General features: G+C 34.9%; 2 protein-coding genes and 2 pseudogenes across 4 annotated transcripts in view; 2 read left to right on the top strand and 2 right to left on the bottom strand.

Moving 5' to 3' along the window:
• LOC143601874 (E3 ubiquitin-protein ligase PRT1-like) overlaps positions 1 to 17776 on the bottom strand; it is a 228406-nt gene that overhangs the window by 50065 nt on the left and 160565 nt on the right. The gene's annotated exons all lie outside the window — the stretch shown is intronic.
• LOC143600468 (putative glutathione S-transferase) lies at positions 2003 to 3133 on the top strand (annotated as a pseudogene). Its single transcript, XR_013147477.1, has 2 exons — positions 2003 to 2309; positions 2740 to 3133. The product of XR_013147477.1 is annotated as a putative glutathione S-transferase (transcript).
• Positions 7165 to 8406, top strand: LOC143600456 (putative glutathione S-transferase parA; annotated as a pseudogene). The gene is made up of 2 exons (XR_013147474.1): positions 7165 to 7478; positions 8051 to 8406. The product of XR_013147474.1 is annotated as a putative glutathione S-transferase parA (transcript).
• LOC143600445 (plastidial pyruvate kinase 1, chloroplastic-like) lies at positions 8648 to 11322 on the bottom strand. The gene is made up of 7 exons (XM_077078139.1): positions 10921 to 11322; positions 10310 to 10397; positions 10036 to 10226; positions 9825 to 9940; positions 9502 to 9745; positions 9060 to 9294; positions 8648 to 8973 (listed from the first exon to the last, which is right to left on the bottom strand). The coding sequence occupies exons 1-7, from the start codon at positions 11266 to 11268 to the stop codon at positions 8648 to 8650; spliced, it is 1548 nt and encodes a 515-aa protein (XP_076934254.1). The 5' UTR covers positions 11269 to 11322.

Raw genomic sequence — 17776 nt, 5'->3', positions numbered from 1 at the left:
TTTGTATTAAATGTTACAACATATATTACATGTAACAAAAAGAAAAAAAAACGATGTTACATAGGGTTTTCACGGGTTTTTACAACTCAAGTGGGTTTTCATATATATATATATATATATATATATATATATATAATCATTTAGATGACAATTACAATATATTGATATCTCAAAAAATTCACATCGAAGCATTAAAAAAAATAATCCACAATCAAAATTAAGTAGTTGATAACAATAAATATCAAGTATTCTTAAGTCAAATATCATTTTTATAGTATACATTCAAATGTAGCTATGCATATGTATAACTGTGTCAATAATTTTTTCTAAAACGTTTTCATGAGCTTCTAAAGGATTAGTTTTCGGCAGATTCATTGGGTTAAATTGTCTATATTCGCCATATAAATCAAAAATCTAATTACATTATACATTTAAAATTATTAAAGACTATATTAAATTACATCGAAGCAGAAGACAAGCAGACAACAAGTTGCGCCGCTATCCCTTTTTGAATCTTAAAACCCAATATATAATTTTAATATATCCAAAAGTAGACGTCTTTTTATTTTTATTTTTATTTTTTTTTTAGAAACTTACGCTTTGACAGATAAATTGATGATGCAAAGGATAGTTTTTAATAACAAAAATGCATTTCTAGTTAAAAAACGGTTTTTGGAAACTTAACACAAATTAAGAAACTGTGATTAAATAAATTATGCTAAAATCAAACAACATATATATCGATTCTCGACAATAAGTTAACACCCAAAAAAACTAACTTGGAATTTTACTAAAAAAATGTTTCAATTAATTTATGTCGCATTTGCTGCCATCACACCAAAAATTAACTTTTGCATTTTACTAAAAAAATGGTTCAATTAATTTTATGTTAGATTTGGTGCAATCATGTAATAAATCAAGCAGATAAACAATTAACAAATAACCTAGTAACTAATATTAGTTGATAATAACATGTAAGTAAGAAAATCAAATAGATTATGCATGTACGTTAGACACTAATTAACAGAGAACCAGTCTTAAATTTAATTAATTACCGCCTCCCGGAATCGTGAGAACCACCGTTGTTTGTTTGAAGGACCGCCGCTGAATGCCGGAATCGTTAGAACCACTTCGCTGCCCGTGCTCTTGCCAATTTTCGGTAATTTTTGCAGTCTGCAAATCGGAGATATGTAGTCCCTCTGGAGTTTTTGCTATTGGAACCGGTTAGTACGTCAGACGCAATTGATTATGCGGTGAAATTGGGACTAGCATTTTCATGAACATGAACTGATTTCTTTATTCATTTTTGATTTTTCTGACCGGAGAGGAGGTTTTATACCCTGGGATAACTTTTCAATTATTAGACGCAACACTTTTATTACGGTAACGGTTATTTACCTATTTATATGGGCGGTTTTCCAGTGGAGCGATGGAACAGTTCAAATGCTAGAGGAGTCATTTATAAAAGTTACATCGCTAATACATTCATATTCATTCCCAAACAACGATTAACTGAATTCAAAATTAGAAAATAGGAATAATCCCTAATAAATAATACTGCTAAAGGATGGCAACATGGCATTTTGATTATTTTTTTGTATTCATATATAATGAATTTCATAAAATAGGAATAATAAAAGGTTGCCATCCAATTTTAAATGTAGCAGATACAATGGTTGAGGCCGCTTAAAAATTTATCCAACACTGATTTTAACGTAGAATCCTGAAAGATTTACAAATTGATTACAATATACGTTTTTATTTTTCTCCGGTTAGTTTTAAATAGCGTAAGCAGTGATTCATTTAAAGTTAGATGTCGTAAGCAGTGACATCAACTTGTATTTAGCTGCTAGTGGATGCCTTGAGAACCTTCATCAAAATTCTTTTGAACACCAGAGATACCCCACTATATATCCCTACACATAAATACCAATTGCCACCACCTCATTAATTTCACACTCATCAAGTACGTACGCACATAATATACTTTCTGACTTGAAAAATGGCTGGTTCAGATGTAATCCTGCTAGACCTATGGATCAGTGTGTTCGGTGCGAGGGTGAGAGTTGCTCTAGCTGAAAAGGGGGTTAAGTATGAGTACCGAGAAGAAAAGCCCATTTCTTCTTCAGATGAACCCGGTTCACAAGAAGATACCGGTTCTCATCCACCATGGCAAACCCGTATGTGAATCCAACATCATTGTTCAGTACATCGACGAGACGTGGCACGCCAACTCTCCACCATTGTTGCCTTCCGATCCTTTCCAACGAGCTCAGGCTAGATTCTGGGCTGACTTTGTTGACAAGAAGGTAACTTATAATCCACCAACCTTGAGAATATATATTTTGCTGAAGCTTACTTGGGATTTAAAGAAATTTATAGTGTCTTTTGGTGGGCGATAGATTTTGAAGTATATCTAGTTAGTCGAGCTTTAACTAACTTTTAATGAGTTGATAAGACCACTATATATAAAGTACCACTTTGAGTTTGGTGATTCAATAAGCAGACTTAACACCTTATCAAAAGTTAGCTGAAGTCCGCTACTATTCGAGGTAACATATATGCTACCTAGATGTATTCAAAATTTTGTTGCCCACTTAAAGATACTCTAATTTTCCCTAAATCCCTCATGCAAAAGATTCATTAATTTGTTTCATGATAACATGTATATATGCACATCTTAATGCTTGCATGCATGTATCCACATGCTAAATGATAAGTTTTGTTTGTGTTTTGAAGATATATGAAGGTGCTAAGAAGATATGGATGACAAAAGGCGAAGATCAAGAAGCGGCAAAGAAGGAATTGATGGATGTGTTGAAGGTGTTAGAAGGGCAGCTTGGTGAGAAGCCATACTTGGTCGGAGAAAGCTTTGGGTTTGCGGATATCGCAATGATTCCGTTCAGCGTTTGGTTCTATACGTTGAACAAGATTGGGAATATGGATATAGAAAAAGAATGCCCAAAACTGGCTGCTTGGGTGAACCGGTGCATGGCAAGAGAAACCGTCTCCAAATCTCTTCCTGATGCTCATAAATTTTATGAGCTCGTCCTGGAAATGCAGAAGAAAAAAGGCCACTAGTTTATTAATACTATATATCATATAGTTTGATGAGGTAATAAGAGAATAATGTTATAATAATACTACCATTAATAAAAGATGACAATCCGGTGTGTCTTGTGTTTTTAATAATGTGTCGATGTATTTATTAGTTTCACTAGGTGATATATATCGTGCATGTATTACATGAAATGAATAATAAAAAATAATATAATTTATAAATCTGTAAACGCTTCTTAAAAAATTTATAAAACATGGGTTAGATTGTGTAAAGTATGTTCAATTTATAATAATCTTTGTGAACAAACTTAGTTCTTTTTTTTTTTGTTAAAATAAAAAAAAAAAACCTTCTCTGAAAAGAAGTATACAATTTTAAATCATTATCATTTAATAGGAGACAGAGCATGAAAACAAAAAAAAAATTCTAAAAGAATAATAAATGTAGTGTGTAATTAGTAGAAGAAGGGGAAAAAAAGTCGAGAATGCATAGCGTGACACATGGCAAATTTTTTATATGTAATGTAGATATAAATTAAATAGAGGGTGTTTGAGATTTTTTATATTACTACTTAGACTTTTTGCATCAGTTTAGAGTAATTTTGTTCACAAACAGCTTAGTCAGCTTGTCATATTAACTTTCCATTCATATTTTCCACAAACATTTTTACCTACAACAATAACATATTCATTCTTTTCACAAACAACCTCATAATTTCCACATCATCAATATGAAGGACCTACAAACCATCATTCTTCACCATCCTTGATAAAGGATCTTTAAGGATGGATGACCTTCACCTTAACCTCCACAACACTTGCCTTTACAATTCTTCTCACAAATCTCTTCCACATAAGCTATGGATGGCCCTGATGCGAAAGGTCTTATAACTTTTGGGATAAGTTAATAAGACCTTCCATATCAAGGGTATCCATGGCTTATGTGAAGGAGATTTGTGAGAAGGATGGAGAAGACAAGTATTATGAAAGTTGATGTGGAGGTCATCCATCCTTGAAGATTCTTTATCATGGATGGTTGATAATTGGTGGGCCCATTTCTTTTTCATCTTTTTTTTTTCTTTCTTTTTCTTTTTCTTGAACTTGAATTTATAATAATCTAAAAAACAAATTAATTAAGTTACAGTAAGTTAACAACTAATAAATTCGGATCGAGCCTTGTTAAATCAAATCGAGTCAATTCAACACCGAGCCTTGACGAACATGAATTAAATTCTTTTAATTAGATTTTATAAAACATGATAACATTTTTTATAGTAATAACAGTTTTATTATTATTTTTATTTTTTTTCTTTTCATAACGGCTATATTTTGTGTTTGTTACTAACGGCTATGTTTTTTTATATTTTACTAACAGCTATATTTCTTTGTCTTTTCCTAACGGCTAGTTTTGAACTTGACACGGTTGAAGAGCAAATAATGATATTAGAAGGGACTGCACCAGAGTGTAACGTCATAGTCAATGGGAATGTGTATACGAAAGGTTATTATCTTGCCAATGGTATTTATCCAGAATTAGTGACACTAGTAAAGAGTTTTACATATCCACCGGAAAATAACTTGAAAATGAAGTTGTTCAAGAAATGAAAAGAGGCTGTAAGGAAATATGTTGAGAAAGCCTTCTGTGTCCTTCAAGCTAGGTGGGGAGTTATACGTGGCCCGTAAGAACTTCTTCCATCCCGTTATTAGGTGATATAATGCATGCATGTGTTATACTACATAATATGATAATAGAGGATGAAGGCCGTCTGTAATTAACTGGGAAAGCAACGAGAATAATCCTGAACCAATTGTATACCACCAAGGAGCACCACCACAATTTCAAGCACGTATACAGAGGTTTCATAGTTTACGTAATCAAGGGGCTCCCCAAGCAATACGTAACCATCTACTGGAGCATATTTGGGCGAATAACCATTAGTTATATTTTCGTCGACTTCATATTGTATTTTTTATTTTATTGTATTCTTGGTGTTTTAATTTATTTAATGCAATTTTATTTGAATTTATTTTTATTTTATAAAATTATTTGTTAAATAAATTTCATATAAATAATAAAATTAAAAATATAAAGTTATTGGTGATGTGAAATTATGAGGACGTTTGTATGAAGAATGGATATGTTATTGACTTATTGTTTTAAGTAAAAAGTGTTTGTGAGAAAAATGAATAAAAAGCTGATGTGGTATGCTGACTAGGCTGTTTGTGAAAAAAATTTCCCTGAACTAATGCAGACAGTCTAAGTTATAATATTATAACTTATTAATTTATTCCCACACAATAACTCACATTTCCAAACACCTTTTAACTTTTTCAGAAGTTAATTTCAAAAGTTAATAAGTCATTTCATAAAATAAACGTGTTTGAAATTGGTGGTGTGGTTTTTGAATTGGAAGGGTTGCAAGCAGTGGTGCTGTGTATAATGCTGGCGGAGGTGTGGTCATAATTGGTGGAAGTGGTGGTGCTGTGTATAGTGGCGGCACGGTACATTTCTCTCTGATGAGTGTTATCACCGCCTCTCATTGTGAAGATCGTGATACTAGTGCTCGTTGGGGATGTGGAGTGGGTGTGGGTGGTGACTGGCGGTGTGGCCGAGTGGATACAGGTGGTGACTGATGGAGGTGATACCGGTGAGAAGCCACGGAGTACAACTGAAGATGTATTACTATTATTAGAACTAATTTATGTTTATATGTTAAAAGGTGATTTTATCCCTGGTGTTATCATTTTTTAACGGAATAAACTAATAGAGTTAAACGGCTGGACTCAAAATGCATTCGTTTGCAGACACCGGGTATGCGTGTGAGTTAATTTTGAAAATAAGATTGCAAAGTGTAGCCGGTAGGGGTGTTCATCGGTTCGGTTATTGATTTATTTGATTTGTTCGGTTATGAGATTTTTTTACCCCTAATCGAAATTCGAACCTAACCGAATTCAGAAGGGAGCTAATCAAACCGTAATCGATCCAAATTCAATTAGTTTGATTTTGGTTAAAATCAAACAAATCGATTTAAATCTTATTAACCGAATTCATCCAAAATAACAATTTATTTTGTTTGTGTTCCATATATGGAAAACCGCTTGGTTTCGTACTACATCAAAATATTCAAACAAACCCAACATATATATATATCCTAAAACCAAAAGTTAAAGACGATAATAAAATATCCAAACCAACGAATCATTAAATAGTTTTACACATACAAATAGTCAACCATAAAATAACCATTCTAAAACATCCAAAAAAGAAAAAATCAAATTATGGTTATGAATATGAACTATTGGACTACACATATTAGACATGTACTTAAAATATATTTGGCCATATCCAAAATAATTAATATAAGCCTAGATAGTCTATAATGTTTAAACTAGCATCGGTAAATCAAACAAAACAAGAAATATGAAATTCATAGTGAAAAATCATAAAAAGCAATAAAATAAAAGTGATAAAACCCATAGTCTTCGATCCCGCTTCAATAGTATGTCACCCGGTGATTCCAAGCCTCCAAAGCCTTCAAAACTTGCAATACGGACTCCGAAATTTCGTCCAAAACGGCTATGGTTCGTCTCCTCTTGTTAGGGTTGAGGTTAATGTTGTTTATATAGTGATTTAGGCCTCCAAACCCTTCAAAACGACGAAACTTTATAGAAAAACAAGCACTCCGCGTCACGTGACGAGCAAAGTGAAGGTGGCCACGTGTGGCGGTGTGCAAGAAAATAAACCAGCCCCCCCTATAACAACGCCGCGTCGCGTGGCTTGCTAGAGAGGGCGTGCTCAATTTGTCCGATTCACGTGCCGGTCCAGTCATGCAAAAAAAAGCATCATACCAATATCTATTACTAGACAGATCACTTTTTAACATATACCATCAACTTCAACTTGATACCCATAATGTTAGTCTAAAAGAGCGTATATTGAAAGTTAAGATGGCGTAAGCAGTGACGTTATACTCCTTGTTGACTTCTTCAAATTGCTTCTAAACACCACTTTGAGTTGATGCTCCACTTTCCCTACATATATAAATACCAATTAATCGCCTCATTTCACATTCATCATAACACATAATATCCTTTCTATCCACAAAAATGGATGGGTCCGATGTAATACTGCTAGACGTCGTGTGTTCGGTGCGAGGGTGAGAGTTGCTCTGGCTGAGAAAGGTGTTCACTATGAGTACCGAGAAGAGAACCTGGATGCCAAAAGCCCACTTCTCCTTGAAATGAACCCGGTTCACAAGAAAATCCCGGTCCTCATCCACCATGGCAAATCCATATGCGAATCCAACCTCATTGTTCAGTACGTCGACGACGCATGGCACACCAACTCTCCGCCATTGTTGCCCTCTGATCCTCATCTCCGAGCCCAGGCAAGATTCTGGGCTGACTTCATTGACAAGAAGGTACAGTACAACCTAAACTAATTTAGTGCATGCATATATGTATGCAAATGTTAAGTCATAGTTTTACTAACTAGTTGCGATCAATACGCGTATTGAGGCGGGACGCAGTTGAATTAATTCGGTTCATTGTGTTACCAACATTTGCTATAGCAACCCATGTGATCAGTAAAGAAACTAAAATGACTTGAATATTATTTATACCGAAAGAAATGTATATAAAAATATTCTTGAACTGCCCCCATTGTATCAAAACTAATAAAATATGCTCAAAGTTTATATTAAAACATGGATATAGTATATTCAAAACTTTTAACATCCTTTATTAAAGGTTATTAGGGAATAATTTATATGACCAAAAATTAAAAAATAAAAATAAAAACAAATTAGTAGTCAAAACTAAATTGAAAATTGAGTATTATGTTTTGATATTTGCGTTGAATGGTCTATGCTTATAAAATAAATAATCTAAACCAACTTGTGTTATCTTAAATATATATTTATGTTATCTTAAATAGCAATATTAATTAATATGTAATTTAAACCAACTTGGTTTTGTGTTTCGATTTTTGAAGGTGTATGATTGTGGAGTGAAGATCTGGAAGACAAGAGGCGAAGAGGGTGAAGAGGCTGCAAAAAAGGAATTCATGAATGTGTTGAAGGTGTTAGAAGGACAGCTTGGTGACAAGCCATTTTTGGTCGGAGAAAGCTTTGGGTATGCAGATATTGCACTCATTCCCTTCAGCTTCTGGTTCTATACGCTGAACAAGGTTGCGAATATGAACATAGAGAAAGATTGCCCGAAACTGGCTGATTGGGTGAACCGGTGCATGGAAAGAGAGAGCGTCTCCAAATCTCTTCCTCATCCTCACGAGTTTTATGAGCGCGCAATGGAAAGGGCCAAGACCAAGGGCCAGTAGTTAGTTAATACTTTTATTTTGAGGTAAGAACAATAATGTATTAGCAAAAGATGACACTTCTTGTGTTTCTTATACTGTGTCGGTGTTGATGTATTATATTATTTTGGTGACCAGACACAACCAAAACACTGAAAGATACAAGAACTAGAGATAAAATTAACTAAACTCATTTCACATTAGAGTTATGTTAAAAAGGCATGTTTGACCGAAAACTCATATAAAAGTATAACAAGAACTTCAATCATCATTCATTCAAATGACTTTGACTTGGAGCGATTGGTAAACGGTTCGTGTCGCATGAGTTGGAATAACATCTGAAACTATTAAAACCGCGTCCCCTTGTTTCAACATTCCTATCGACTTTATAAGCTCGGTCGTTCTGTGAATATTAGCATCCATGTCATCACATAGGTCAACTAAAACAGGCACCACTCCCCACTGCAAATTCAAAGCCATTTGTGTGTTTTGTTCATCTGTAAATGCAAATATAGGCGGGTTTGGTCGGTTACGCGATAATAGTGACGCCATCTGTCCATGCCTTGTGTACACAAGAATCGCATCCACTCCAAGATTATTTGCTGCGTATATTATTATATAACAATTGCAATAAATATCTAAAAATTTCGTTTTTTTAAATGTTTAAAATGAGGGATGAAATAATTACCCATTTGGGCAGCGCAATTGCAGGTCTGCTCGGCAATCTGATCTGGCAATGAGAAACCAAGCTCACGCTGAAGGACGGATGGCTGTTGATTTTCCTCACGGCTCCATAGTTCCATTCGGGCACTAGCCGTTCTTAAAACCGAAAGAGCCTTGTCTCCATATAATCCAACCGCTGACTCACCAGATAGCATCAAGGCGTCAGCATACTGTCTAACCACCTCAGAAACATCTGCAACCTTTGCCACATCAAACACACAAATGTGTCATTAATTCTTAGACAAGTGTCAATACAGATAAATTTGTACAGATGGGATCAACCACGTTTTGCCCAAAAAAAAAACCTGTGTAAGTCAGGTATGATTACAGAATTATATTGTTATTAATAAAATCCATTTATTAAAAAAAATGATTTTGAGGTTTCGGTTAAGTTAAGAAAATAATACCTCAGCACGAGTTGGTGTAGGATATTCAATCATGGATTCCAATAACTGTGACGCTACAATCACCGGCTTGTTGAGCAGCCTACAAAGATCAACAATTTTCTCTTGCACGGTTGGAATCTGCTCGAGTGGTATCTCAACTCCAAGATCCCCTCTTGCAACCATTATTCCATCAGACGCCTCCACAATCTCTTCTAGTTTGTGTAGAGATTCCAAACTCTCAATCTTAGCCAAAACCTTAATGAACCTGCACATAATAACGCAATCATGTTTTACAATGATAAAGAAACAGTAGTTATAAGTTGGTTCCTATTTTGTGAACTTACTTATTTTTGGTAGATAAGTAATTCTTTAAATGCTTCACACCATCCGCATCTTTAACGAATGACATGGCTATAAAATCTACACCTTCAGATATTCCAAACTCGATATCCGACCAATCCTGTTTATCATGATATCATATTTACACTTTCAAAAAACTAATAGTATCATATTTACTCAACCAAAGCGAACAAAATGACAAAAACATATTTAAACCTTTGTTGATAGCGTCGGTAGCTCATGATGCTTTTCAACAAGCTTTCCATCTCTCCAAAAGCTTAGTTTTGCTCTTGGCAAAAGTAGACCCGAGTCGATACACTTGCAACGTAAGTCATTCCCGACACGTTCGATCACCTCAAATGTTGCCATTCCTCCATCAACCACAAGCTCATCACCCTCTTTAATCCCTGAAACAAGAATACGTGACATTAAGCAACAATAATAATAATCCAATAATATTAAACTGTTTATTAAAAACAACTTATTTCACCTTGAGCGAAACCCTCATAGCTTGCCTGAATTGTGAACGGTCGACAACCGTCAAATTTTTCAGTAGTGAAATACCATATTGATCCATCCTGATATGAGAACAAAAGTACGATAATAAGTAAGCATTTAACAGTTTAATAATCTGCAAATTAAGAAACAAGTATACTATCAATTATCAATTATTAACTAACAATTATCACTAGGAACTGTTAAACCAAACCAACAGTACTTGCATCCATGGAATCCGTACTCGAACTCATGCGACCCAAACCCGAGCCGTTTTAGTTCGGTTCGGTTACTAGTCACTTGTTTAACCCGTTCATTGTTTTATACCCTAATAGTGTACATTTATTCGTTTTTTGTTCAACCCCACAAGTTTTTGTTCGATCGCATACATCTCTGTTCTCAATACTCGATCAAAGTAATTACTTTTTTATTTACAGTATTTTTTTAGTTTTCTAGGCCAAAGACTTGAAACCCAAGTATTCAGTATTCCAACCCGATAAAGCCCAAACCCGAAAAACCCAGGAGAGATTAGGACAGGGTTTCATTCCAACATTTAAAATTCTCAAACCCGAGAAGCCCGAAAGTACAAACACCCCTAATTATCACCTCAGCTTTTAAGGAAGAAGGTGCACCATGATCAGCAACATGAATCTGACTACCTTCCGTATCGATCATAACCGAAACACAGAACCCCTTTTCGCGATTCAACTTCTTAATCTTCCTAATAACATCTCGATGCCAATCTTGATTATTATGGCACATGTTAAGCCGAGCCACATTCATCCCTCCCAAGGCTAATTTCTCCAATTCGTCATAAGAAGAACACGCGGGTCCCACCGTGCACACCAGTTTGGTCTTCCTGAGGCCCAAAAAGCCCTTTTGCGACAGCTCTGTTCCCGTCACAATATCAAGACCCAAACGATCCTCTGTTTTGGGTTCTGTACTGACCTGCATTACGGCCCTGGGGGCCAAAGGCTTCCGGATTCTGACATTTGTTGGAGTAGAAACGGAAACGTGGGAAACATTAAAGAAATTATGACGAATGCTAATGGAGTAAGGTTTGGTGATCGGGTAATGGGGCAAGAGGACAGCCATTGGAGGTCGTGATTATGGTGAAAAGAGTGAGAGGGTTAGTTATAGATAGGTAATAAATAATATTATAGGTTACTCCGTCAGAGAAACGGCAGGGTTTGTATTCAAAGGAAGAAGAATGAATATTTTATTTAGGGTGGGTTTTATAACGTGGAAGAAGAAAAATTATTATTATTATTATTATTAATAACTTGGCGTTAATATTCCTTGTTATTCTAGCACAACTTAGTCAAAGGTGACAAATGAGTTGAGTTGAGTTGGTTGGGTCGAACGGGTTAGAGTCATAACAAGTTAACTAAAAAAATGTTTTTTAGTTTGGGTTAGAATAGGTTAGGGTCGAAACGGGATTTGTTTTTTATTTTAACGAGGACAACGGATGAAACATTTTAGTTGCTTTACTTTTTGTGTTCTTGATTTATATTTTAAGTTATGATTTTTTTTATTATTTTTTGGAATTATTTTTAAGGGATTTTCTATTAAGATCAAAAACTGCTAAAAAATAATAAAAAATCATAACTCCAAATATAAATAAAAAGCAAAAAAAGTAATTAACGTGAAATGTTTCATCCGTAGTCCTCGTAAAAAAAACCTCGAGAAATGAGCTGAAACCGAAAAATCGACGAAAACGAAACGAAACCAAAACCGAACCGAACCAATCCCCGTGCGAAAACTCGTGTTGGCTCAAAACATGTTCCGAGCCAAAAAACCTAAACCGAACTCGTTCCAATCCAAAACCCGTTTTGTGTCGAAACATGCTCGACCCGAACCTGCCACATTTCCATAGGATATTAACCCACATCAACCCATTTATTTACGTTTTTACATTAGTAACCAAGACTGACCAAAATGTCTTTTTCAACAAAACTTAGCTTAGGGCCTGATGCTGAGACCTGAGTAACTGAGTTGCTGACCCATAACACATTTATAAACTGTTTCGGGCCAAGCAAGAACAAACATGCCCAAAAGCAACTTTATCAAGATTTATATAAGTTATATTTAACTCAAATATATTTATGAAAAACAAACCTACTGGGCCTAGACACAGCCCAATATGATTTCAAAACAAACTCATGTATTCCTACCTGGTTAACCTTATCTACCTGTATATGTCTATACTATATAAGGCTGAGGGGTGTGGGGCTTCAGCGCGGGCGCGAGAGCCCCTCCGCTCGCGCCCCCAGGCGCGAGCACCACACCACCGAGGCGCGAGAGGGGCGCGTGAGGGGCGCGAGCACGGGAACCAAGGCGGGCGCAAGGCAGGTCGCGGGAAGGCTGAGGCGTAAAGGGACGTGGGAATGCGTGAAAGAGCCGTTGGGAGGAGAAATGAGCCGTTGGGCTTGGATATTTTTATTCACATAAAATCTGTTTTCCTATATATAAACATAAACCAATTACAAAACCCAAAATCACATACCACACCCAAAATCACATAAAACAATTACCACAACTTCAAAAAAAACCCAAAATCAACCCATCTTCCAAACCTTTTTTTAAAAACATGGCTGGAAATTGGTACCCAAACCTAGATTCAGGTTATAGTTACGACGATTTATGGTCGTCACCAGACCAATCGATGTTTTTTTTCGGGGTCGCAAGAAACATCCGGCTTTCAACCATCCAACATACAACCGTCTCCTAACTTTGTTGTTCCGGAGACACAAGAATCACACGGTGAAGCTGCGGGACAAAGAAGACGCGTTCACCGGGAAAAACAAGTTGCAACAGACGGGTCGGGTTCTGCTTCGACTCCGAGGACGAAACGTAAAACCACTCCGTGGTCACCGGATGAGAAGGAAGCCCTGTGTCGGGCTTGGATAGTCATTTCTGAGGATCGGCGTTGCGGTAATTGTTTTAACGTTTTTAAAAATGATTTTTAATAAAAAAGTTAAATAAAAAAGTTAAATGACTTACAAATTTATTTATGAATTTTGCAGCCGACTACCAAAAGAGCAAGGTCTTTTGGACAAAGGTTAGGGAGACGTTCTATTCGCTCGTTGGGAGTACAGAGCGGAACGCCGATATGATTTCGGGTCGGTGGTCCGAAATCAGAAAATTTATCGGCTTGTTTACTAATCTTTTCAACAGGAACGCTGGTCGTATGAGACCAAGTGGCAGTGATGATTTGGCGGTTTACAATTTCACTGTCGAAGAGTGGAAGCAGGAGTGTCTGCGGAGGTATGGGACGGTGAAGACGTGGGACGATGTAAAGTTGTGGGAGAGGTTGAAAAGGTGTGCCAAGTGGGTTGAGCTGGTGGCGCCCGACCATGATGCGGAAGTAGGGCCGAAACGGACTAAAACTAGTTCGTCTGGAGCGTATAGCACTTCTGCTGCGTCGGATTGCCGCGTTGGATTCGACCTAAACATTGCGGGGGAGGAAACGTCTTCACCGCCGAGGAGGCGGCCATTGGGACGGGACGCCAAGGGGAAAAAACCGGCTGAGGGGGGAGCCGTAAACATCGTCGATCTTGTTGAATCCCTCAATAAATTCAACAAAACCATGGAGGTGGTCTCTAATGACAAAAAGGAAAAAAGTCGAATGAGAGATTTGGACTTCCTTACAAGAGACCTTAGTAACCTAAATCCGGTCGATCAAATGCTGATGGAAAAGCAAAAGGAACGTATCCGAAAGAGGTTGATCGAAGAAGACCAAGCCGAAGAATAAGAATAATGTTTTTTTAGTACTTTAATTTTTATTTTATTTTTAGATATTAATGTTTTTTTTTAATGTGTGTTTTTTTAAATAATTTATGAGTTTTTTTTAATAATACGTTTTTTGAATATAATTATTAAAAAATAAAAAAAAAATCCGTTGGAGCCCCTGCTCGCGCCCCTCCACACCAGGGCCAGGGGCTCCAGCGGGGGCTCCAACACCCATCTTATCCAGTTTCTCTCTCTGCCACACGTCACAATATTATTGGCTGGAGCCCCCACTCGCGCCCCCGTTAGAGCCCCCCACACCCCTCAGCCTAATAAATAAATTATCACATGTCATCATCAAACTGATTTTTATAAAAAATTTTCAGTCTCTCTCTCATATTAAATACATTTGACTTTTCTCTTTCTTATTAATAATTTTATATTTTATTTCTTACTTTTTAATATTTCATTTTCTCTTTTTAATAATTCTTTCTTAATTTAAAAAATTTAATACCAACATAAATAAACTATTTTGCTTTATATAAATATATTATATTAGTTATTTCTATTAAGTTTTTATAATTAAGTAATTTTCACTTTGATTTTGAATAATGACTCCAAAAATTAAGATTTTAAATATATTATATTAATTAAGTTTTATAACAAATGATATTATTGGATGAAGAGGCAATATTAATTTAAAATTAAATTTCCATAAACTTTAACTTAGATTATTTACTAAATTAAAAGTCTTTTTCTTTTAAACCTTGAAAAGACAAATTCACTATTTATATATTCTTAGTGTTTATGTTAACTTAAACGAGCGGGTTTCTTTAACCGGTTAAAATATCAAATATGGTTCGGGTTAAAACAGTTTATGATTAGAATGAGCTTCGGTTCACGGATTGGTTTAAAAAAGTTGCCATTTGCAACTTCTTTTTTTTTATTGACTATTTAATCAACCCATCATTTATGTTAAGTTCATCATCTTAAAAATCCAAAAAAATATTAACACTAGACTTCATGTTTTGGTTTTCAGGCGGATAAGACACTTTCTTATCTTTGAAATACAAATGTTAGACATTAGCACACTATTAATCATATGAAAAATTAACTTTGTATATCTTTATATTATTGAAGATTTCAAAAATATAGATTTCTTTAGTCAGCAAGTTATACTTGCACCGAAAAATGAGGCCAGCCTCAAAAATTAGCAAATGTTTGCTATCCATGTTTATGGGAGATGAAAAATATTATCATTCTTCATATAGTATCTATCAATACGTTACAAGAAAGTATTAATTTCCTGATGTTTTAAATGGCCTCAAATATATGGTTGTCAAGTTATAGGTTAGTCATAAAAGCTGATGTTGAAATGATGTTGCTTAAAATATTAATTAGTAATTGGTCTATTCAATGAAACTAGACTATATGTGAAAGTACAATATGATAACTGTGTTACAAAAGCCGAAATCATATCCGGAAGTAGGGATGAGCAAATTTGGTATTAGTACCGAAATCGGTACCGATTTGGTACCATCGGTACCAAATCGGTGCCAAAGTTTTGAGTTTCGGTATCGGGACCGGGACCAGTACCGGTATTTCCCGAATTTTCTACTTTTGGTACCGGTACCAAAATTTGTGATTTTCGGAACCGGGACCGATCGGTACCGGTACGGGACCGATCTCATCCCTACCCGGAAGTAATATTGGAACTCACACTTTTATTCTTAAAACAAAAATATTGTGTACAAAGAAGAAATATTTAGAGATTTGTGAATTTTCTAACTTTTTATTTCCACGTTGTGTAATGTATAATTTATTCTACCATATAATATCTCTTTATATCTTTTGAACATATTTTTTGTATTTCATTGTGTTATTATTTAAATAATTTATTTTTTCTAACCCGTGTGCTACACGGGTAACTAACCTAGTATACTAATAAACAAAAATAATAATGATGGTGTGTCCTAACCATATTCATTCTAAACTTTAATTTCCCATCTATTTTCTAATCTCCACACTCCTTAATCCATACTATCTATAGGTCATATGTTTAATTGGTATAACCTATTAGTTGTAACTCATATGAAAAAAAAAAAGTATTTCATATAATTTAAATCACAATAGCTTTTACTAACCCATCACATCTAATTTTACAAAAAAAAAAGAAGTATTTAATGTAATTTAAATCACAACATTTAGTAACCCGTTACATCTAATTTTACTATTAGATATAGAACGTTTGACTATGATTTTAAAAAACATATAAACTATATATTGAATATTAATAATAAGTTTAAAATCAAACAATGAATTATTAAATTAGTTAAATAATTATCTACAAAAATTATCGTATAATATTTAGTGACTTATGTTTATAATAGATATTTAATTATGCGTATACTTTAAATTTCATTGAATAAATACAATATTTATAATCTTACAATTTGTAAAACACTATTTAACTTACACTTTAGGTATCAATAATTGATTTTATGTCATCTTAAAACATTATTTCAATCTTAAGAAAATATAAAATTTAAATAGGTAATATTTGAAGTGTGTGTGTGATAATATTAAAATTAATCTATAGATTCAAAAGAAAATCCATAAATCATGTATGATTAAATATCTAAATTTCAATTATTTGACAAATTCCGTGTAATTTATGGGTTCAAAAGCTAGTATTACTTGTATAAGCACACCTTATGTGTTTATGTGGATTAGTAGCTTAAATAGGTTTAATTTACCATCCAAGTGAGTAAAGTTTCCTTAAGTAAACACTTTCCACTTTAAGCAACCATGTGTTAGAACTTTTGTTAGGCTTAATGCTTTGACTTACAAGGGACATATATATGACTTGATAAGAACTTAGAAGAACCTAAGCTGAACACTACACACTTTTGCATATTTATTTATAATGCTTTAATGATTATTTTGGCATTTTAATAGCAAATTCTTGATTTAGGCCAGTGATGAATAAGGTGAGTGTGAGGGGTTGGTTTCATGTTAATCCAAATATGAGAAATGGGTCACTGTCATGCAAAGAGAGATTGACGCTCTTCACCGTAACAACACATGGACACTCGTCCCTCGTCCCCATAATCGTAACATTGTTGGTTCTAAATGGCTCTATCGTCCAAAATTCCTTGCTAATGGTACTGTTGATCGTCATAAAGCTCGCCTTGTGGCTCAAGGCTTCAGTCAAACACCAGGTCTTGATTACTTTCATACGTTTAGCTCAGTTGTTAAGGCTGCTACGGTTCGCATTGTTCTTTCCTTAGCTGTCATAAACCAATGGAAACTACATCAGTTAATAGCGCGTTTCTCCATGGGCATCTCACTAAAAGTGTATATATGGAACAACCATCGGGATTTGTTGATCCTCAGTTTTCCAATCATGTGTGCAAATTAAAAAAAGGCTTTATATGGGCTCAAACAGGCCCATCAGGCCTAGTTTCATCGCCTTATCACATTTCTTACTAACACTAGGTTTATATATCGTGCTGACCCGTCTCTATTTGTCTTCCGAAGAGAGTGATGCATTATGTACTTGTTATTCCATGTTGATGATTTGATCTTAACAGGAAGCCAACCCCTCACACTCACCTCATTCATCACTCGCCTAAATCAAGAATTTACCACTAAAGATTTGGGGGAGCTTAACTACTTTCTTGGGCTTGAAGTTACATATACCTCTAATGGGCTCTTTTTAAACCAATCTAAA

Source organism: Bidens hawaiensis, unplaced genomic scaffold, assembly GCF_021521415.1.
Source record: "Bidens hawaiensis isolate Kalapana, Puna unplaced genomic scaffold, B.hawaiensis_p1.1 tig00001960_1, whole genome shotgun sequence".
NCBI lineage: Eukaryota > Viridiplantae > Streptophyta > Magnoliopsida > Asterales > Asteraceae > Bidens > Bidens hawaiensis.
Note: the sequence above shows the minus strand (reverse complement) of the source record. Positions and strands in the feature narration are given on the sequence as shown.

Bases quoted from the DNA above. Each gene is read 5' to 3' on its own strand.
- LOC143600445 (XM_077078139.1), bottom strand. From the start codon at position 11,268: ATGCAGGTCAGTACAGAACCCAAAACAGAGGATCGTTTGGGTCTTGAT. The intron at 10,227-10,309 runs GTGAAATAAGTT...TTCTTGTTTCAG, and splicing joins CTATGAGGGTTTCGCTCAAG to GGATTAAAGAGGGTGATGAG. The intron at 9,295-9,501 runs GTATTATTTTCT...GATGTGGCAAAG, and splicing joins CTACACCAACTCGTGCTGAG to GTTGCAGATGTTTCTGAGGT.